Consider the following 24,733-nt stretch of genomic DNA (forward strand, 5'->3'; position numbering starts at 1 on the left):
ATACTCATCGACAACATACCTCTACTTGGAGGTAAACCATGCGTCCAACCTTTTTCCAAAGACGGAATACAAACCATACCGAAACATACTGTCCAAGTTCAATGCGATTATAAAAAGAAAATGAAAAAAAAAAATACATTTGAAAAAGTGTGATTGTTAAAAAGTTCTTCTAAGTGTTTTACTTAGGAAATTATAGAAATAAAAGGAACTTGAAGAGATATTGAACATCATATGAAATGAAGTGTTACGATCTTTTGTTCAGTATCTTATGAAGTTGATGGAAAAAGACAAAGGCCGAGAGTTTTTTTCATCTCAAATTCCAACTGTCTAGGGAGATAGACAATCAACAGGTAGTGATTATGACCTACATATTTAAAAAGGAATTCTTTAATATTGTGTCAAAAACAAAAGAATAAGTCCACTTAATGAAAAACTATTGTTATTAAAGAACAAATCAAAACACCTTATGAGAATGGAGTAGACCTAATGCGTCAAACGATAAGCGGCATTGTACCTTTAAAGTTCGTAAGTACCAGAAATCCGTTTTTTGTCTTGATTGTCTGTGACAGTAAAATTCCACTTAGAACGCTTCGTCTACTTAATTTTCCATTTGCTAACAATATTGTCCAATCTTTATAGCCATAATACCTGGTCGTTTACTTAGTCATAAAAAGAACGGAAATGGACTCAAGCAATTGAAAACGTATTAAATAACGAGAAACTCGCCCATCTTTTCTCTCATAAACGATTGACAAGAATTAGTTATCATTCAAACAATAAGTAAAAATTGTCGTGCTAATAGAAAATAATATCCCCATTTCATTTGCTTTTCATATTACTTTACAACTTTATATTAATGTAAATTAAGGGATAATGCAAGGCGACTCTCTAATGCCTTACCGTTTTATATTTTCTAAGAGTAGGCTTTGAAATTCTGTTAATAACTTGCCATTGATACCTGAACATGGTTTAAAGAGACGCTTTGTGGATTTTCGATCTATTATGATGTTTATTACGACTACCAATTGCTATTAGTGCGATATGTTTATACAGATTGTAATTAGCTTTTTGCGAAAATGCACGTGCCATGAGTCGATCGCTACAAGCCAAACTATCCCAGTAACCGAACATCTCGTCCAAAGTATGACAAAAACGGGACCATTATTATCATCACTGCTTGAACATTAAGTGGACTAGTCATGATTATGTTTGGAGTAATCCCCGGAAATGCAAAAATCTCTTTGCCTGACTCTGTCAGTCCAATGAACATTCTTTACTCGCAAATAATATCTTTAGCTGGGCTGGCAAAGGCATTAAGAGGAAAGAAGTTAAACATAGATATTTAAAAGCACTTCCGGTTTTGCATATATCGTGCATCACCATTAATTATTTTCACTGTCATGATCATCAACCGCACCTTTAATGATTATCTTCTGACAAAATAGGAATATTAACTAAGAGATATTAGGAGCTATTCTCTTCAACAATCATTGTAAAGGTGTTATATATCTTTGTTTGTATTAATTTCTAGCCGAGCGTGACACGGCTATTGTCTTCCTTTAAATTGTCTGTGATGACAATCTACAAATCATCCCAGTTATTTGACAGATTCTCTATTATTACAGAACGCAAAATTAATAGAAAGAAAATTTGCATTGGATATTAAAGGGGTCTTCTGTTGCAATTTCCAACTCTCACGACAGAGTTTTTAATTGTTGGGACATTAATTGCATTACACTGATAAAATATAATTTAAAAGCGAGAAACTTCGCCCACATAATTTGGGTGTAATGACTTGTGATTTCAAATATAAATTTTCGATTCGTCTTTTAGTAAATTTAAAATGCATTATGACGTGGTGACGTAATGGACTAGAACCATTATTAGTCATCAAAGAGGGTTTATTTATTGTATTAGTACTTTCAAACAATGAGTTCTGATAATGATGTAGATTACCTGAAATACTCCCTTTATTCATCCACATTTTTTTCTAAAATACCACTTAGAGGATTTTATTGTAGAAGCCATCAAGTAACTTTGATGCTTGTTTTCATTGCTGGTATTTTTCATTTACCTTGCCCTAATGAGATAATGCATTGTTATGAGTTATTCCTTTTGAGTTGGCAGGTAGTTTTAGCCATGATAATAGCTAAGTTAACAGATAGTCTTAATATTGTTGGCAATCTAAATGAATTTTATAGCGTATAGAATTAATCGAGCTATTGTGTTAGCAATAGAAAGAAATGAGAAATATTCCAACGTATTTCGCTTAATTTCTATTAATTCTAATTGATTGTATTGAAAAAGAGAATGAGAAAAATATATCATATCATCTAGAAAAGAGAGAACTTGTCTAATTATGCTAAAATCCTCTATAAGTTATTTATACAAAGCTTTCAATGCTTTTAGTTTATTGTCAATAAAATCAGTGATTCACTTTAATTTTCTTACCTGATTTTTATTAATTGGATCTGATCGCTTAGTTTCCACTTTATATACCTTGATAATTATCGGTTTGTTTAGACTTCTATCATCTCTTTACATATAAGTTTATTTGATTGAACGGAAAATGAGTTTCTAGAATACAATCTCAGTGTATAACTTATTGTTACGTTCTAAATACATTTTGAATTCATTTTTATTAAAAAGAGTTATTCCACCTAAATTTACAAATACGATTAAAAATTTATCTTTATCAGAAAATTACAAGGAAATAACATGAAAAAATAACCACATCTAATATGTAACATGAAACCCTTCTACATAGTTGTAATTGAAACACTGCAGGTTATAAGAATCCATTTAATATCAGCTAAATTTCTATACGTTACAGGAAAACATCCCTTTAAATTCTATATGGTTCTGAAAAACAACTATGCATCTACTTCGACATATTACCAGAAACCTTTTTACACATGAACTACCATTTATCTCTACAAGATACTGGAAAGATTCTACATTATGCCTGTAAACATCTACATGATATTTTCTACAAAATACCAGAATAACTTCTACACATATCAGAAAACTTCTATATGATAGGCTACAAGGAACATTTGTATAAGATGCCACAAACATTTACAAGATGCCACAAGATACCATAATACATCTACAAGATGCCACAAGATTTCAGGAAACATCAACAAGATACAAGATACAGATATTTTCCGAAATACCAGAAATGTCTAAATGATAACAGAAAACTTCGACATGATACCAGAAACCCTCTTCAAGATACCAGATAACTTCTACAAGATACCAGATAACTTCTATAACTTCTACAAGATTCCACAAGATACTAGAAAACATTTATACAAGATACAAGAAAACATCTACAAGATGTCAAGATACATTTAAAGAGATGTCACAAAATGCCACAAAACGCTAGCGATAAAAATACTTGTTTGAGAAATCAGATATGTCTACAAGATACCAGTAACATCTACAAGATACAGATAACATCTTCAAGATACCAGATAAATTCTACAAGATACAGATAACTTCTATAAGATACCAGATATTTTCCACAAGATAACAGATACAGATAACTTCATCAAGATACCAGATAACTTCTAAGAGCTACCAGAAAATCTTCACGATAAAAAAATCTTATCAATAAGAATGAGCAAGTTTTGTGTTAATACATTGTTAAATGCAATCCTATCTAAACCCTTTTCAACAAAGAGCTTCAAAAAACCATGTTCTTTTATGCTCATAAATAATAAGAAATATTTTGTGTAAAATGAATTACTCATAAAATGTAAGTTTTGGTATGAAGTTGAATAGAAGTTAAAAGGTCTCCTGTTACAGAGTTATAATCAATCTTTACAGATGTTCCAATGTTTTCTCTATTAAAGGTATTTAGTCGTCTAGGAATAAAACAACAACAAATATTCTCATACCGAAATATTCGCAGTCGAGATTTTACATATACGATAGTGCTATAGAATTATCAATATTTTGACTGCAAAATCGTTTATGCTAGAGAACATAAACGGGCATAACGTCTCGACAGTATAAGTAAGTAGCATTATGTGTTTTTTTAACAACAAGTGGCAGTCTCACACATTGTCTCAATTGAAAAGCTATATGGTCAACATAGCGATATCATCGACAAAATCATGTTATTAGCAATACATCTTAAACGATTTGGTGATAATTTCGTGATATACATAATGTTTTGTACAAATTACTTAGCATTATAGTTAACGCAACTCGAAAAAAGATAAATATACTCGCTGAATTAACATCAATTGAAAAAAAATAGACTTTTTGTCTCTATACGAAAAAACACGAAGGAAATAAAGGGGAATATAACTTGAAGTGTTACGGATGAGAAGATGAAGAAATGAGATTTGTCAATTTTTGTAGGGAAGTGATATATGAAGTAATATTTTCTGGTCTTCAATCGATATCTCTCAGGTATAATATTAGTCTTTCCCCGCAGGTGACTTCGTTTCTTAATTGGATTGAACAGAGAATATAAAAAAGTCAATTTACTTGAGGCTTGTTATTAATAACATTTCTTCTAGCGATCTTCACCTTTGTTTTCTGTTTAGATTACTGTTTAGGGGCACCTCTTAGAAAAAATCTCCAACAAATGAAGTCGACAAGGCGATGCAATGGTGAAACTCTGACACCGGAAAATGTTCCAAAAACAAATGAAGCAATTTCTATTTATGGTTTAAATGTTAAATAAATACATCTACATGGGTCAACTCTATTTCTTTATGCCTTAACCCCTTAATGGTTACCAATGCTGGTCATATACCAATGCAAAATTCTGAGAAAAGAGTCTGCCCATTAAAACATGTACAAAAATTCCCACTTAACCTTATTCTCAATTATAAAAAAGAAACTATGCCAAATTAGTTAAGTTATCATTCATTTAACTTAATGAAATAAAGGCAATCGATTAGTAACTTATTGGATTAGTTGAAAAGTTTCTATTTTTGTCTCAAAACAAAGTAACATTTAAGAAGTTTGTCCGATAATTCTTAAGGTTCGTTGAGTACGTCTCTTAGAAGCAGGAAATTGGACAAATATGTGACACAGAAAAATCTAATGCGATCATCTTTTTTTGCTTATGAAAATATTGAAATTAATCCCCCGCGATAATTTCTGATGCAGAGAACAATTGGGTTAATATTTAAAGGGACAGTTGTGCCATTTTGGAGGATTGATTTTCGTCTTTAATATATCTCAAACTATGAATTTCTTTCCTTATTTCTATTGATGTCTTTTCTATATATCAGACTATCTTAAAATGACGAGTCGTCATTTTAACATCCAAACGCAGATAATTCTATAAGACACACATGGATTTGAAGGCTCAAATGTCAACGGTGAGCTGTGAACACTGGCCTATAATTGATTGGCTTAACCAAAAAATTCCCGTTTCTGAGACTAAGGTAAAATTGATTTTAAAAAATGGCGCATCAGTCCCTTTAATAACTTTTTGATATATACTTCAAATAGTGGGTTACTTATAATAATTTTCGCTTCACTTAATATTTCTTTTTAAAATCAAGAAGTCTTCGTCTTATTCGTCCCCCCCCCCCCCCTCCTTCGAAAAATGAAATTAAACACTCTTTAGTTATTTTTTTTTTTACTTTTTACTAAAATTTCTGACTGGGAAATAATATAAATGATAATGAAGAGTTTGGAAACTTATCAAAATTTCGGAAAAGTAAAGTTGTTTCTCATTAATCTTTGAGAATGTGTTACCTCAAACAAAATATGAAATGCAGTAATAGTTCAAGATATACTTTACAAATATACACAGTCTGTAACCAAATCAAAATTAATGCACGGAAATGGAACGACGAGTCTATAAACTGTAAAGGTGTTAATTAAAAAAACTTATGACTACCTAATGGAAATTAATTATCAAGTAAAGGCCATGATCTTTAATCATAACGTCATATCATTAATACTTCTCTCGTCTTTCTGGCATGAGAATTGCCTCATTGCTTCTTGTATAATTTCACTTACATAATTACACATTATTACCTAATGCCAATTTTAACTATTCTGGTTAAGCCAAGGGCAATAACTCATACATTGTTCGTCGAAAATTAGCGAATATCAAACTCATCTCATTGGTATTCTAGTTGCTTAACATCTATTCTCAAAATTCGCAAGAAAAGTTTCTGTTTAGTGTGAGCAAAACCTCTTAAACTAAAAACATAAACAATTTCGTCAGATACGAGATAGTCGACTCGTTAAGCAAGAAATTATATCCCAAAATGTCTGTGGCACAAACAATAGAAATATCAAAGTAGCTTGGTAACGTCTTTTCCTGATTTGCAGGATTAAATAACGCCTAACATCCGATTGCAGACTTCGTGACAAGATAGCATATATTTCTTTTGTCGCTTGGTCTTATCAGAAAGTCTCAATCTGCCTTCAAATTAAATGATTTAAGATTGTAATATCTTAAGACTCTTATCTCTGGCAATCTGCCTTGGAAATATTGTTAACAAAAAGTACGAGGTAGCCTAATGTGTCGTTCTAAAGATATTTTAAAAAATCGTTCAGATTTGTTAATCTTGATTTCCATCTGGCATGTTTAAGAAAAAAGTTTTTAATGAATTAAAGTTAAAATCATTTTTGTTGCCCCTTCAAAGATTCGAAATTTCCTTTATCTCGAAATTTGCAGTTTTATTTAAACCCTAAGCTATGGCGTTTTTATTGTTTTCTGATGAGACGAAATTTCTGAGGCTAAAGAATCAATTGGCACCGCTGGCATCAAATTTGCAGCGCGCGCCAAAACTTGGGAACATTTTTGAAAATTTGAATGTCATCTAAAACGTTTCCAGCAGATGAAGTTCTAAAAACATAGATTACATCCTCTTTTGACATTAATAAATAAACAAAAAAGGCTTTTACATCAGTAAGATAAAATGATAAATTTCGGTACCAAGGGAAAGGCTAAGGCTGCACCCCCCTCCCCCCTCCTTTTTGTTTTTAGAAGGGTCCTTCTTCATTAGCACAATCATTAACAGAAATGAAATACAAAGAATAAAGTGTCATACTCAATCATAAACAGATTTATTTATAATGTATAATATATGATAACGGAATATTCTCACTTTTAAAATAGTTCTCAATTCTAGAGCGATATAGAAATATTAAAACGGAACTTTAAAAAATATGTTGTTACTCATCAACAATATTTTTGTTTAAGTTCTGTTTAATATTCATATATAGTATATTATAATATAAATTGAAGAGAAGCTCTTCAAACACAAAATCTAAATTTTTGAAACTCATAAAGATTTGGAAAGGGTATTCAATAAACATCTATGGGAACTATGCACGTGTCATTCTTAAAATTGGCAAATCTTTCGGCAATAAAACGTAAATTAACATCCCGAGGTACCCGTATCTCTTAACATTATACCAATTACATTCATTTAATAACATTAATAACACTTTTATATTTCAGTTTTAATGTAATCAAAGTTGTTCAGTCTTGTTCTGTCTCTCTTTAAATTATATTTAGCAAGAAACATTATTCATATTAATGTGGAGTAAACCCTTTCACTTTCATTTTAAAGCCATTGGTCTTCAAGATGGGTTCAGCTTATTCTGATTCATGGCGCTTAGATGTTGACAATCTTTATCACGCGTCGCCCGCCCGCAGATGCACGTGCGTTTGATCATCAATCACTCGTTACTTGGAGCGCCTATAAATCTGCTTCATTTATCATTACAATTTTTATGTTTTCTTGAAAGTACAATATATATGACAAAATTCTCATTTTTTTTCATAACAATGACTATATTTCTTTTTCTGTTTTATTTAATATAACAATAAACATTCATTTGTTTCTTGTAAACACAATATTTATTTTCCGTTTTTTAAACAAGTCAAATCATACGATACTTAAGACTTATATACATATTCATTAGATGCATCATCGTAGAATTCTTTCCTCTTTTGAATGGTAACCTTTATTGGGCCAATTCTTAAAAAAATATCCAGCGTCAAAAAACATGAGTGGTTACAATGTTGATCTTACGTTTTCACGTAACTGACAGAACGGTCAAACAAAAGTCTTTGTTAACAGTAGCCTACGACATGTGTAACGTCGTCTGTATCACAAAATTAGCTACTGGGTTATTGACTTAATTAAATTATATCGGCAGTACTTCATAATAAAAATGTCCCTAAGCTAGACGACATGTCTTACATCAAAGGTAACGCCTTAGGGTGCAACGACAAGAACTGTTACCATGTTTGCTTTGAATATCCAGTCTAACAATAATTATTCACTATATAGATACCTTATAAGAGGTTGTGTCGCTATGTCTGGATTAATCGAGTCTGTCATGATAAACGTTTTATTTATTTAGAATCAAAGCTATCTTTGATTTTAGGTTATATATCCTATCATTTCACGTGACAGAAGTTCTTGTGCAATCTGTTGCTGTTTATTAGCATCCTAATCTTGATCATTTTGGCTTCAATTTCTCTCGCAGTAACCCATTACCTCTCAAGTTCTAAATTAAGTACACGCTAACTCCACCAGCGGTAGTGCATCAAATAGACGAAAACAGAATCCTTTGTAAAGCTAGCAGCCAAAGCCATGTTTTTTTAAATCTGTAACCGAGGACGTATTAACATCCTTAATTTATTAAATGCAGAACAAATCGTTGCCTGCCATCAGATCCGGTACAAGTCTTGTACTAAATGACTGTAAATAAAGCTCCCAAAGTGACATCTCAGGTGGTACCAAGGCAGCAATTATCTCATTGAAGCGACTAATATCAGTTCCTCAGGTGTGCTGCATGTTATCTAAGCTGATCTGAATAACCTTTAGCTTTTATCCTTTCCAGAACATCCCCCTTTACCTTAATCTTAATGCTTTGTTTAGAGCAATAAGTCCTTTACAAAACATATATTATTTATTAAGGACATTGTCTACAGGGAATCAGATTAATTTAGCCTTAATACAATCTCTTAATTAATACCTAACTGAGAATGGTTTTCTGTTTCGGCGGCAGCGTGAGATGGTTCCAAAGCTATCTGCTTTTGCATTTTGAACAATATCCTGGTTTTCAGAAAATGGTATACAGCATTTTGACATTTACCAATTTCATTTGCACAATCAGGTGGAGAAAGTAGGACTTCATTTCGTTACTGAACACGCAAAAACCTTAAGCGAATGCCACCACCAGTTGGGATTTGGCATCAAACCAGCGACATTTCGAGTTGTCAGCGAGTAACCCCAAACATTGATCGTAAGGGTACCTTAGTTAGATAGGTCAAAAAACCTTTCGGGAACAACCCTTGTTCGTCACCTAAATTTGTAAGCCCTCAATCTCTTGTTTATTTAAGAGTATTTGTAACTAGTTTTCAGGTATTATCACTTTATAACGAAAGAATCAAAAGGCATTATGTCGTGTAATGAACCGATGATCTTGTTAAGATAATCAACTTAAGGCAAGGGGACAGCTGGTCACTGTGGTTTTATCAACTTGACAACAGGCGGTTTACGCCTTCGCCTTGCCTCTTTTACGTAACCACAGCCATTAAGGACGTCATCATTAATTTAACGAAAGCGTTTTACAGTTTATAGCCTATTATTAGAATCAATACGCAGTATTCTAATCAACGGTTAAACGTCTTTCGAAATAATACATCCGCTCTGGTGGTTAATTACGTACAGTTATGAGCTTTGACACCCTTTCTATATAGAAGGTAGTTTGACCTTTCTAAGATCAAAGTGAAGACAAGAAAAACGATATTGTACGAATGCATTAATAATTGGTATGCACTAGCACTAGGACAGGCTATATTATATGACCTAAATATTGGTATTAAGTGGAACTATAAACTTAAATCCAAAATGCATATTGACAGCTGAAACGTGAAAAAATTCGTAAGGATTTAATTTCTTTTAGATCATATAGGAAAATGACAATTTAACACATTGCCCATGAGACGTTTTGTATTTGCTTAAGGGTTCTAATTGCAAGGAATAAAGTGTAGATTAAGCTTTATCGCACATACTACAATGTCAAAGACAAACAGCTGGAAAGCGCACCATCATTTATCCTGAAAATTAACTAACATCTTAGCCACGAGCCACCTATCTTGATCGATTTCTGCTGATAACAACCCCCACGTGTCCACAAAAACCTCCTTTCTCACCTGGTCTTACTTCCAATAATAATCTTCAGTGCATTGATACAAAACAAAGAGATTAGTATCCTTTTATCTTAATTTTGACTTTACCATTATTCCTTAGAATTACATTGAACCGTGAATGGGCCAATATCTAGAGGAAAATTCGCAACAAGACAATATTAAAAATCCTTTGTTCAAAGCATATTGAAACGGTTATTCTTACACTTTGTTTAAAATTTCCACGAAACAATAACCATGTATTAGAGTCAATATCATTTGTATGATAAAGGCAAGCCACAGGGCTGTGTTTTATGTCCGTTCTTATTCATTAAATTCATAAATGATAACAAAAGCTCTTTAGAACTATCTGAGTTCTACTTAATGTCAACTCTCTTGTAAAATCGTGTAAGTTATTAAGGGGGATTACCTCTATTGATATATCCACGCTTAATATTTGTAAACGTGTTATGTTTTTAATAATTTTCTTCGTTCGGGGTTCAGATCAGGAAAGCAGCGAAATCAAAATGGATATTTGATTAGATACATTCATTGATCTAAGGCTGGCGGATACGTTACCCGTGAACCGGATTCAATATTCAATGATCGGAAGAAAGAAGAAGGAAATTTGTCAAGCGCCAACAATTCAGGTGTTATATTATGAAATTAAAATTTTCTTGGGAGAAATCTACTTTCAGTTTTCACACGGAATAAAGATCAATGTGCAATGAATGCCAGATTTAAAGCGTAAAGAAATCTTTAAGAATTTTAATAAGATAGAAAAGAAAATCGAAAGTTCATTTGAAGCGTATCTCCTTTACCTTTCAATATCTTCAATATTTCCCACCCTAATTTAGTAATTAGTTCACCAGAAGATCTTTGATCAATAATTGAACATTAATGAAAATAATATAAAAAAAAACAAATAAATAAGTGCCACAGATATTTTGTAGTAAATGTAGGCCTGTATATATATAACGTTTACCCCAAACAGGGAGTTTTTCATAATTTATGCTGAAAAATATAATACCAAAGTTGTTACATAAAAACTCTAGATATAAAATTAAAATGTGTTAATCAAATTTTCTTTCAAAATGTAGTTTGTCAAAACTATTCTTTCATAAAATATTTCTCCACTCTCAGCAATCACTGGAAACATTTTCCGAGGTACAGAAGTAAGAAGCTCAGCAATGGTGAAAATATGTTTTAAATGAATTAAACCATGAATATTGATATGTTTATTTGATATAAAGAACACCTTTTAAACGACGCAAAATCAAAGCTGTTATTTCAATAAACAGTGCTTGAAATTACCATAAAAACCAGATTCATACAAAATTCATGGGCTTGACGAATAGCATCAACTATGTCGAACAAGAATACATACCGATTTCAAAATCAATAGAAGATATAAAATTCATCTGAGGGCGTCGAATTTCTGGGGAGTAGTTGACCTTAAGGGTCAATTAATATTGCAGGTATCAATAACTAATAATGGGCCGGTTTAAAGAGACAGGTGTTAGATAGAGACTTTATTTTCTATAATGGATAATGTTTATCAGTTTTAAAGTGGCTATTGACTTGAAGGATTAGAGCTCGTTCAATGGATGTTTGGGTCCTTTAATGACAAGCTTCAAATGATTTTTAACAAAATGGAGTATTCTTTTATTAACAGATCTAGAATCAAATAGAATCAGTGTCTAGATTTATATTAGTAACCAAAAACAACCGTCACCCGTTTGTAAAACTAACTGCCAACGTAAGATTTTCTTGATACACTTGTCTACAAATGAGATTCCATAACAAAAAGGGAAACTGATACTTATCAACACTTGTACAAGAGCTCATTTCACCCAAAGCCTAACTCTTCTTGAGTCATTTGTATTAGAGTGTCGAATTTGTACAATTCCATGCTTGCACGATGGTTTTCTGAACCTGAAAGAGCGTGTGTACTCCAAAATCACATTTTAGAGAAGATGATAGCAAAGAACGGCTTCAACCCGAAGTGTCTACAGGGTTAAGGAATGCTCCATGAATGTCAAGTTGATGCAAAAAATATCAGTAGCTTTACGTAGAAACGGCACCCAATCAGATGTGTGTTAACTACTGTTAACTCGAAACTAAACGCAGTATATAACTCTATAATGAAAATGAAATCAATATTCAACGAAATAAGTATTTAAATCTAAATGTAAACTAAAATAACGTAAACGTTGAATTTAAATCGGCACTAGTCACTAGAACAAAGTTATAACCTTTACTCCTTAGATTCTAGATGTCAACTAAAATCCGTATATAGCTCCAGATGTCAACTAGAATCAGTATATTGCTTATGATGTAAACAAAAATCAGCTTTTAACTCTAGATGTAAACAAAAATCAGCTTTTAACTCTATAGATGATAACAAAATCAGAATATAACTCTAAATGTTTACATTGATCAGCATATAATCCCAGATTGCAACTAAAATCAGCATATAACTAGATGTTTATAAGAATAAGCCTAGATGGCAATAACCCTAGATGTTTACATTGATCAGCATATAACTCTAGATGTAAACTAAAATCAGTATATAACTCTAGATGTAAACTAAAATCAGCATATAACTCTAGATGTTTACATTGATCAGCATATAATCCCAGATTGCAACTAAAATCAGTATATAACTAGATGTTTATAAGAATAAGCCTAGATGGCAATAACCCTATAGATGTTTACATTGATCAGCATATAACTCTAGATGTAAACTAAAATCAGTATATAACTCTAGATGTTTACATTGATCAGCATATAACTCTAGATGTAAACTAAAATCAGTATATAACTCTAGATGTAAACTAAAATCAGCATATAACTCTAGATGTAAACTAAAATCAGCATATAACTCTAGGTGTAAACTAAAATCAGTATATAACTCTAGATGTAAACTAAAATCAGCATATAACTCTAGATGTAAGCTAAAATCAGTATTTAACTCTAGATGTAAACTAAAATCAGCATATAACTCTAGATGTAAGCTACAATCAGTGGGTGGTAACTGTGGTGCAAAAAAAAATGATGGTAACTGAAATCAATATCCAGGTCTAGATGGTAACTAAAATCAATATATAACTTTAGACGTTTTCTTCAAATCAGTATAAAACTCTAAATCGTGGTAATTAAATCGGAACATAACTCTAGATGTCAACCAGAAGCAGTATATATATAGTATTTATAGCTCTAGATGATGCCAGCAGCATATAACTCTAGTTGTCAATTAAAATCAGTACACCTCTATTACTCTTACATGCCAACTAGAATCAATATCTAATTCTCTTGATAACAACTAGAACCATTATAATATATGACTCTAGATGTCCACTCAAATCCGCACATAGCTCAAGATTTTAACTTGCATCAGCAATAGCATATAACAGAACATTATATGAACTGATCAAAATAGTAGAATTCTACTAAAACTGTAGGTGTTTATACGATATAGAAAAAAAAAACAACGATACCATAAAAATATCCTATTTGGCTTTTCTATTACAATCTGAATAAATTAATACATTTAATTATATTAATTTCTTTTCTTAATAGCATAAACTGGGCTAGCGTGAAATAAGCTCTTTTATTATTCATGAATATTCAAATCTATGCATTATTTTAATGAAGTTGTCTTTTCACTTGAACGAAGACGAAGACTAATTTTAGTAATAGCTTATCAATACATTTATATTTTTATTTCATTAATTTTCGCCATAGTATTAATTAAATGTTGTTTGTCACTTTTTACACGAGGAAGTGCACTTAGAAAGTAGGACAAATTTTGTATCCATTAGTGCAGCTATAAAAGTTACTTCAAATACGTGGTTCGAACAAATGCTGGTCGGGGTTCCTAGTATCGGTCGGCGAAAGTCTGCATGGTGATCTTGGATAAATCACATTTCCTCATTATTCCAGTAGATAATGCTAGAAGACCAAGACCATTGTTCAAGGACCAACAGTGAGAAACGTGTTAATACCCTAGTAAAAAATTATGCCGTGAAAGTACCGTTGCTGTTGTCAATCGTTTACTCGTTGTCACTGATGTAGGTCACAAAAATTCAAGAACAAATGTACTAAAAATATTCCACACTTAAGATTAATCTAACACCACTTCTATTGCATGTTTCCCTTTCACTGCAATTGTGTGGGTTCGTTTTCGTCAGTTCAAATCAGAAACATATTGGAGTAATCGGGGCACAAAACATTTCCAAGAGAATATGTACAGATACAGTACAGATCTGATATTTAAAATATTCAAAACAATTCGATATAGAACCGATAATCAAAATATCTGGAAAAAAGTGAAAAACTTTCACTATGTACTTATCGGTATTTGAAATTATAGTGTTGTCACCTTCTAATAAATCAAATCAAATAATATATAGAAAAAGAGAAAATTATATTAATACCAATATGAGAGAATAATACTAAAAAGTTTATGAGGAATCTATCACCATATATATGTCCCCTAGGAAGATAATCTATATTCTGCAGCCAGCAGATTGTTTGGCATTTTCAATAGCATTTCTCATTAGAGAAATTGGTTTTTCTTTCCTTGTACCTGAAAGCAACTCTTTTCCCTACTTTTAGCGATTGTTAAATAATTCACAAGATATTCAGTTATTAATCGCTATCATACAAGTGTCGCCTCGCAATTATTTCAAATACCACTTAAGAACAGTGGATGCAGATGACGTTTATTAATCCAGAAATCCCACGTGGCGTCGTCGTTGCTTATAATTCTTGCTCGAGTATATTTGGTCACGTGAGAGTAAAATACGTCTGCTAATGGTACGAGACCGCGCAATAAGTTTACAAATCGTGACATTTTCGCGCGTTTTCTCTCGGGACTGTCGGCATTGTATGTTGTCTATTTATTTTAGCGAAACTAAATTAAAGGTAACAGAATAACAAATATTAGAAACTACCTGTCTTGCAATAAAAAGGATTTTGATAGAAGCTTGGAATCGGAAAAGCCATTAATGAATCTCAAGTGATTGGCAAGATTACAGTGCTAAGTAAAGACTTGAAATGAGTTTCTAAACACTTTTATTCATCAAAGGATTGGAACGACATATTTCTCCTGAATTCACAATCTCCAATTTACAAAGTGTCACATATTGAATGCGTTCTATTATTAATACTTAAGTTGTAAGGAGATTGCAAGACAATGACGGTAGAGAATTCTAGTCACATAGGAATAAAGTGAATCAACATGTTCTCAAATAACGTTTTCAAGAATTCAATGAAAAGATTTTCCATATTCCCCACGTAAAACATATTATAATTACTAATTGAAAATATAAATATTCGTTGTTTGCAGTCTCACCAGAGTGGGTACGTGATTTCAGATTTGTTTTTAAAAATGAACGTAATTTGTCCCACACAGTAAAATTAAAATATGCACGGGTAAAGTTTTATTACTTTGGATATTTTCAGGAAACTCACAAATCACTGTAACGTAGCTATTTCAACTGTGAATTTATATAAATGAAGTTACAACTCATTTTTTACCATCTCAGCCAGTCATTATTCATAACGTTACTCAATTTTCAATAGTAGAAGTCACTCTATTCATTTCATCTCAACTCGTCATTATTCATAATTTTACTTTTAATAATGCAAGTAACTTCTCATAATGTAATATCTAAACAAGTTATTATTCATAATGTTACTCTATTTTAACAATACAAGTTACTACTCATAATGTAATATCTAAACAAGTTATTATTCATAATGTTACTCTATTTTAACAATACAAGTTTATACTCAAAATGTAATATCTAAAGAAGTTATTATTCCTAATGTTACTCTATTTTAACAATACAAGTTACTACTCAAAATGTAATATCTAAACAAGTTATTATTCCTAATGTTACTCTATTGTAACAATACAAGTTACTACTCATAATGTAATATCTAAACAAGTTATTATTCCTAATGTTACTCTATTTTAACAATACAAGTTACTACTCAAAATGTAATATCTAAACAAGTTATTATTCCTAATGTTACTCTATTTTAACAATACAAGTTACTACTCAAAATGTAATATCTAAACAAGTTATTATTCCTAATGTTACTCTATTTTAACAATACAAGTTACTACTCATAATGTAATATCTAAACAAGTTATTATTCCTAATGTTACTCTATTTTAACAATACAAGTTTATACTCAAAATGTAATATCTAAAGAAGTTATTATTCATAATGTTACTCTATTTTAACAATACAAGTTACTACTCATAATGTAATATCTAAACAAGTTATTATTCATAATTTTACTCTATTTTAACAATACAAGTCATTTCTCATAATGTACCATTTCAACAACACAAGTCATTATTCAGAATGTTACTCTATTTTAACAATACAAGTCACTTCTCATAATGTAATATCTAAACAAGTTATTATTCATAATTTTACTCTATTTTAACAATACAAATTACTTCTCATAATGTACCGTCTGAACAACACAAGTCATTATTCGTAGTTTTACTCTATTTTAACGATACAAGTCACTTCTTATAATTTACCATTTCAACGATACATTAGGTCAATATCCATAAAGTAACCTTGTGTCGATTTAATAATACAAGTCACTATTTGAAAAAATTACTCTATTTTATGATCTATTGTGAAGACGTAACATTAAAAGTGCACTCTATCCAAATGGGTGGATCATCTTGGGCGAATGATAACAATGTAGACGTATAAAATCAAAATAAAGAACATCATTAAAATGTAATTGCAAAATACCATTTTCTCAAATTAACATCATATAAAAAGTCATCACCTGGCCTAAGATATTGATTCAAGAATTAAATTTCTTAAAATGACTTCAATTTTGTTGACATCCTTTATTGACTCAGACCGCCAGTTGTGTAAATGAGACAAGCTCACGACATGTTACTTAGAGAAAACGTACAACTTGTACAATTTGAACACCTTTTCTTGAACAAACTTATTTTCGCTCCATAATTAACTTATTTGTCATGCTGCGTGTCGTATTTTACCTTTCTTAATGATTTAATTTCTCCAGCTGTAGAGGCGTGGAACGATAAACTTCCAACTGGGTTAATAATATTGCTAAGCTGGTTGGCTGTGTCTCGAGGATATGCAGTATTGGATAAAATTGGTATAATACTAGGTATATATGGTTCTTAGATGGAAATAATATTTATGTAAGAACCATGTGTAGTTTCGTATGTTAAAATTGGTTAAAAAATAAATGCATAAGTAGATATAAATGAATAAATAAATTCAAACTATTTTTACTTTAAAAAAAAATGCTTAACACATCCATTTTAGAGCGATATAGCGTGAAACTTTGAGTAACGACATGTTTCAGTAATGTCTATAAATATATGCATAAATAAACAACATTAATGATGCCTTTAACCGGAAGTAGTTGCGTTCAGAATAGAGAAGAAATCACAAATGCAGAATTATATTCACGTTAAATATAATATGTTGAGGAATTTGTTTTAAGGATGATAATTTTGCTCTCTTACTCTACTTTCGGAAAAACATAAATGCCAATTTCCGACCTCAGAACATTTAAAAACCAATCTGTTTGCATTTCTGTTGGTGTTCAACAAATGATGTTTCGTTTAAATTTCGCCGTCGTGATCCGGTGATAAATATGGGTACAAACCACATAAAAGAAACATCAGACTCGTGCCTATGACGTAATGTAATGTCATGACGTGACAGGTGTACACGAAAGTCAACAAGTTAGGCCCTAGAGGTGAAGAAGTCGCGTGTCCCTTTCATCTTCCCGATCATGTCACCAGTCGAGAGCAGGTGACCCTACATAGATACCCGTAGACTAAGTTCAATTCAATTCATTTCAAATATAAGAAACAAAACAAAGCCATTGTTACAAAAATAAAAGCCTAAATTCCAAGACATCATCTTTCTTTGTTTGGGAGTCAACGACCCCCTGTAATGATCAACAAAAGTTGGAGTAGAAATCACAACAATTACTTTAGAGTGCTAATAAAATAAAAATTACTTTTAAATAGACAAGTGTCAATCGACTCAAAGGAAGTGGGAGAGGGTTTTAACTTTAAAGGAAAACTGTCTGCAATCATATGACCCAAAATCACGGCCGGAAGATGTTTGGCTTTATTGTTACCATAATTGTAGGAAATACGAACAAAAATAGTTATCTCATCGAACGATTAAGTATCCGGAATAGGCTCTTTAAGGGGTTTTTTCTTCATTAGTATTTCAGGCAGCTTTTCCAAGAAAAATGTAGCTAAAATTTTTTTTTACTGAAGTTTGATTCCACACGATAAATGCATACCATATTTGGTTTCTTTTGAGATGCTCTATGAGACCTCGGAGACAATTAGCACACAATTGAAATTGAATTTTCGTGAAACTAATGAATTAATTTAATCATCTTGTCAGTTGTCAGAATAAACATTCTACTGTCAAACCACAATCAGTTTAAAATTGAATTCATATTAATTGAGATTAAAGTTTATAAATGTCTATGCCATTCGTATGGTCATGTCTTGAGGTCCAATAAAATATAAGGTACATGTTACATGTATGATGATTTTACATTTGAAATAATTTCACTTCCTACTCGGGGGGGGGGGGTAGATTCTCCCAAATGCACAGGCCATGGATGGAACAATTACATGTAGGCCTACTTCATTTGGAAATTGGAGTTTTGCAAAATACAAGGGAACATTATTGTCCTACAGCACAGCAAATTCCGTTAATGATTTTCATAGGTTGTGATTTTATTCAACACTTTGTACTGGTTTCGGACGATAGAAAAAAAAATACGAGAAAAAAAAACGTACCTTTTCACTTCGTGGATGGCTTGTATTTCATGCCTTGAACTTGATGAATCAATAAATTTGATCACATTGAAATGGGTATTCCACATGTAGCCTAATTGGGCAAATATAACCATGCTGATGTGCTTGTCAAGGAAGTCAAATCTTTTTCGATACAGACGTGAATATCAAATCTTTTCCAATAAGTTTTTGTTATGTTCATTTGGTCACAATAAGAAGAATATCTTTTCAGACATGGCACGTGAAAACGGTGCCTTTTTCTCAATGATCAGTTTGCACGAGCTTGACCCGACATTGATGAAACTCTGGGTCGCAGAAGTGTGCCGCATTCGTCACCACTCGGGTTAATCTGGATTCGAAATAAGCTCCATTCGTCACCACTCGGATAAATTGTTCCTCTGCACATGTACTTAAGACATGATTTGTAATTGGGTCAAGAAATGACCCATTTGTTTTAATCACGTACTTAATGATTCGTGTGTTCATTGACTGATAATATCAGCTAATTTAATTATTTGATCGTTGTTTTGTATAAGTATTCACAGCTTGCAATTCTTTTTATAAACAATGGTAGAGATACAAGAACAGATGAAATTAGTATTTTAATGATCATATTCAACTATATAAATAATGTCAACAGTTACCATACATCACCACAAATAAACTTAATTCTTTAATATACAATTAGTAAGACTTAAATAACAGTTGGATCAAAACTTAAAATAAACCAACTTTTAACAATCTTTCAGTGGCCCACTGCCCAATTCTCATTTACATATTGCTTACTTTAGAATCTCAAATATTGCTAACCTTTTTTTACTCTATGCAATTTATAAATTCTGTCTTTCTGTTATAATTATACCCAAAAATACGAACATCTATTTGAAGTGACAGGGCTAGGTTTACACCCGAGGGGACGAAATATTTGAGATTGTCCGAAATTCTAACCTAGTTATGAGATTTTTGCCTGAAAAACTTGTTTTCGGGGCTGCGCGTGACGACTGCCCCCTCTGCCACCCCTTGGCTCTGCCACTGTCTATTTGATGCTAAACAAATTCAAATTTCATTAGAATAAAGCTCAACATATTTTGGTGGTTTCTAGATGCAAAAGCGTGAGTACAGTAACCAACAGTAACTAAACAAGCAGTATTTTAATCAAATCTAAAACCAGCATCTGGTAAGTGACAATTTAATTTGCAGTGAGATTCCTTATACTACATCTTAAAACTCAAAATATATCAAAAACATTTTTGACCAAAACTCCTTCGGCCTTATTCTCGAAAACTTAACTTAAATATAATCATGGCTTTAAGAAATACAGTAATCTAATTGGTTAACAAAACTCAATTCAAAATTAATTTTAGAGTTTGACCAATCAGATGAACAGAGCTCTAAAATCCTCTTAAGGGAAGTTTTCAAGAATTAAGCCCACCCCGTGTAAATCAAGATGTTGATAAATTAACCTAGACTAAGCAGGACTGGAAACTATTTGACCGGTAACAAAAACCACCCCCTACTTTTCAGAAATGTTTGTATTTGCAACAGTGTTCAGGATCTGAAGAAGAGTTCAATAAAGAGTTGAAAGAAGTCGGACTGGCAGTTTATTTTCTTGCAAATATTTTTTGATATTACAAACAGCCAAATGGGGCTATACCTTAATGGCTTTAAACTTTCTTGCTTTTGTGCTTCATGAATAAAATCTTCAACATAAGCATCAAATTAGAATCAGCAGATATAGTTGTCGAAATATTTGGTAAACCCTCAGATAAAGGCCAATTCGGGTTGTATTACATTTTCAAATTGAAAATCCAATGTTGGGCAATAAAAGTAAATGACAGATGGCCATAATCAATAAAATGACATCATCAATGTATTAACCTTATATTTACATTTTGAAAAGTGATACAGATAGCTAAAATATAACTATCAATTAAGCAAATATGAAGACAACTATATCTGAGCTAGTCTGTCCTATACAGGTATGGTTCCACTCTACTTTGAACTTTTAACATGAATTATAATTCTAATAATACAGTTCTAGGGTCTTCAACACTGGACTTAATTTTACGTAAAAATGTGACTGCCTCTCGTCCATCTATCAATCTATGATCATAAGTTAAGGCAACATACATCATTGGTCGAATTTTAACCTGCAAAAATAATCACACATTCAATTAAGGTATTTTTAAAATTAGTTAACAGAGAACAAAACTTACTCCAAAAGTTGACATAGAACTTCTATTGATTTCAAAGACAATTTTATCTACTGGTAAACATGGTTTTGATATGATATTTGCATATTTGCATATCATTATTGCCAGAGAAGATAAAGTTGTTCTTCATTTAAAGATGGGTTCCCTTATTTTCATTCATGAAGATGAAAATGCTAATACTTATATGAATAGAATGTAGAGGTGTTCTAATGAATTGGAAAAATACCAGTTTGTCTCACTGGTCCATAATTAGCTAAATTAGAAGAGAATTACCAGCAGAATTCCAATGAGTGACCCATCAAGAAAGGTCAAAAAGTATTTTTTTTGTTTATCCAGGTTGTACATACATGGACATTTATAATTGGTTAAACTCTTAATTATATACAATAAGAACATACTGATATGTTTAAGAATACATGATTCATTAGAAAGACAATAAATCAAATAATTTCCTTATTTGACACTAAAAAATAAGGAAACCCATCTTAAAAATGTCATGTCTTTTTATACAAGTACATGAAATCCACAAATATTTGATGCAGTCAAATGCACAGAACAAATCAAAGTGTTTTATGGTAAGAGCACCTACCGTTCCATCAATTGCAACTGGTCTATCAAATATACCATGCATTCCTAATATAGCTGATTGTGGTGGATTGATAATGGGTGTACCAAATACTGAACCAAACACACCACCATTACTGATGGTAAAAGTTCCTCCATCCATGTCTTCAATAGCTAAATTACCATCTCTTGCCTATAGTTTTGAAAAAAGCATTTAATATTACCCCTTTTCTATGTCCTATTTCTTTTGCTCCTTCATGGTTTAAATGAAGGCAGTGTCAATATGCCTTTTCTAGATCAATTAGCAAGTGTCTAACACAGTGCTTTTCAAACTCAAATGAGATTATTCCTCCCCAAAAGAGTTCTTCCAAATCTATTCCTCCCCAAAATAAATCAGTCATTTCGAAATATATTTCACTTTAAAACTATGAATGGATATAAAATCATACTCCACATATCGAGATAATTCAATGTGATTCTTGGGTCGAGTGGTCGTTCACAATTTTCTGTATGTCCATGGTGATGTCATTTTCAGTCATAGATCACCTTGCCATCCGTTTCCACCCAGTCCAACGATTCTTCCAGATTTCTCCACCTGGCAATAAGCCCTTAGGGAAGAATTTCTTTACTGATGAGATGCACTGATCCAACAAACAAAACACCTTATAATAATATCTTCATAAAACTTGACAGCATTTTTAAAGAATATTTGATATCTGTTTTCTCTATACCTTTTCCTGTTGTTAAATACGTAATCAGTCATTCATACTTTACACTGCAGTTATAGAGTCAGTTATAGAGTCAATTTCACATCATCAGAATCATAAACCATGACCCTGATTTGGATACCACAACAAAGGAAAGAACTGAACTACATGGGATCCACAAGCTCAAAACTACGGCTCAGCTAGGTATCAGCTAATTTAATAACCTTTCCTACTGTCACTGACCAACTTTATTCTATTTTCATGTTAAGCAATAGGCAAACTCAAGTATATGGAAAAAATTATTTTGTGAAATTTTTTTTTCTGTATAATACACATTTTAAGTTAGTTATCTACATATTTTTCAATATTTGAAAAAAAATTTAATATATAAACTACATAACCTACCTTTACACCTAATTCTGCTATATTTTTTTCTATATCAGCAAAATTCATTGTTTCTACATTTCTTAACACCGGTACTACTAAACCCTGAAATAGTCATAAGCTTAAAATGAAAATTAAGAATCTAGGAACATATGAACAATTAAATAATAGTAAGGTATACAACTGAATTGTCTTTTATTATTGTCTTATTATAAGAAAGGTACTGTCTGTAAAATGTTAAAAAAATGTCAATCTTTGAGTACTCGACAGTCTTGCTGATCCTGCATTGTTTTGCGGTCCCAGTGTTTGTCAGATTACACAGAGTATACTGTACTTTAGAATCTTAACACTTCAAAATTGAACTAGTATAAAACATTTAAAAGTTCCCTCGGTTGTCATAGTTTTAAGTGATTGAGCCAGGTGTAAGCATATAATTGTTGCAAGTGATTTTTAATAAAGTAATGATCTCAAGGTTCCACTCCATGAATGGGATTGTCAACTCCACATCACTTTAAAAGAGAAAATACACAGAGCTTATAACAATGTTTCCTATGAATACCATCTTCATCTTATATCTTTGACTGCAATAGCCACTTTTCTTGTATTATGAAAATGCAGTGATTAAATTGGATTGTATGCTAGGGAATAAATACAGCCAACCACATTCTTCGACAGATAGACTGTAAACTAATGGCTTGTTGTTTAGTCTTTCATACCAGGACTAAGGTACAACTAAAGGTGGTTATTGCAGTCAAGGTATAAGATTGCTTGACATAGCAAAGATGATTAAATACAACCATTCCAAATCCACAGAACACAGGTGGTACCTTAGGAGTAGATACAGCAACACTAATATCAATATAGTCTCTATATACTATTTCTGTATTGTCTATAACAGCATTAACTACAGGTTGATCTTGTAAAGCATAAGCAGAGGCTTTCACAAATGCTGACATAAATCCTAGTTTTAAACCCGTTTTCTTCTGAAATGCATCTTTATAAGTAGCTCTCATTTCCATAATATTACTGAAAAGATAAAGAACCACAAATTAACTTTAAGCCTAATTAGTTCTCATTTCATTTCTACAATATTACTCAATTGATTAAGAATCAAACACCAGCAAAATGCCTAAATCTTAAGAGTTTACTTTATTCATTTGTATGCTAATTCACTGCTCAGGAGTATTGAATCAACCAAGCAATACTGCCTTATATTTACATATATATAATAATATAGTATTATTTATCATTTATCAAAATAAGGTCATTATCTAATAAGGCCAGACCAATTTATTTTCCTGTTTTACTCATTTTCTTTTTAAGGCCGGTGGGGAAAAAAAAATACCCAAATTTACCTGAAGGACAAGAGAAAAGAAAAAAAAAAAAATTACGTAAGCCAGGGTTGACCTGGATTCTCCTACTATCTCAGTATTGATTTAATCAAAAAACATTTATTTCATTAATATTAATTATTAAAGTTTTTAACGATGTTTTTTTTTTCATCAGGAAAGGCGCTTTTTTTTTTTATTTCAGCAAAGCTCTTTTTTTCTGATTTCTAGAAAATTGTGACAGGAGGATTGGTAAAACAAGAAAATAAATTGGACTGGTCTCAGTTTAAATGTTAAAGCTATGTATCAAATTGGGGATTTACTTCTCCAAATCATGAGATTCAACATTTCAACAATTAGAAGTAGAATATACGTTTTTCTGAAGAATTGGACTTGAATCCTAAATAGACTGTAATAAATAAATAGCTACTAGAGATATTTACAGCCATTAAGAAACATCTGCTACCGGAGTCTCATTATCATACAGTCTATATACTAGAGTGAACAAGACAATTAATTTCTTTCTCTAGCTTTATGAACAATATATATAT

At 31.6% G+C, this 24,733-nt stretch overlaps 2 protein-coding genes across 2 annotated transcripts; both read right to left on the reverse strand.

Moving 5' to 3' along the window:
• Window positions 1–12,839: 12,839 nt before the first annotated feature.
• On the reverse strand, window positions 12,840–19,102 carry LOTGIDRAFT_154914 (hypothetical protein; the record flags this gene model as incomplete). The annotated part of the gene is made up of 3 exons (XM_009065416.1): window positions 12,840–13,199; window positions 17,184–17,313; window positions 18,990–19,102. The coding sequence occupies 3 exons, from the start codon at window positions 19,100–19,102 to the stop codon at window positions 12,840–12,842; spliced, it is 603 nt and encodes a 200-aa protein (XP_009063664.1).
• A 1,899-nt stretch (window positions 19,103–21,001) lies between these two features.
• Window positions 21,002–23,867, reverse strand: LOTGIDRAFT_177527 (hypothetical protein; the record flags this gene model as incomplete). The annotated part of the gene is made up of 4 exons (XM_009065417.1): window positions 21,002–21,136; window positions 21,789–21,956; window positions 22,876–22,959; window positions 23,682–23,867. The coding sequence occupies 4 exons, from the start codon at window positions 23,865–23,867 to the stop codon at window positions 21,002–21,004; spliced, it is 573 nt and encodes a 190-aa protein (XP_009063665.1).
• Window positions 23,868–24,733: the final 866 nt, after the last annotated feature.

The sequence above is a fragment of the Lottia gigantea genome, assembly GCF_000327385.1.
Source record: "Lottia gigantea unplaced genomic scaffold LOTGIsca_7, whole genome shotgun sequence".
Classification (NCBI taxonomy): Eukaryota; Metazoa; Mollusca; class Gastropoda; family Lottiidae; genus Lottia; species Lottia gigantea.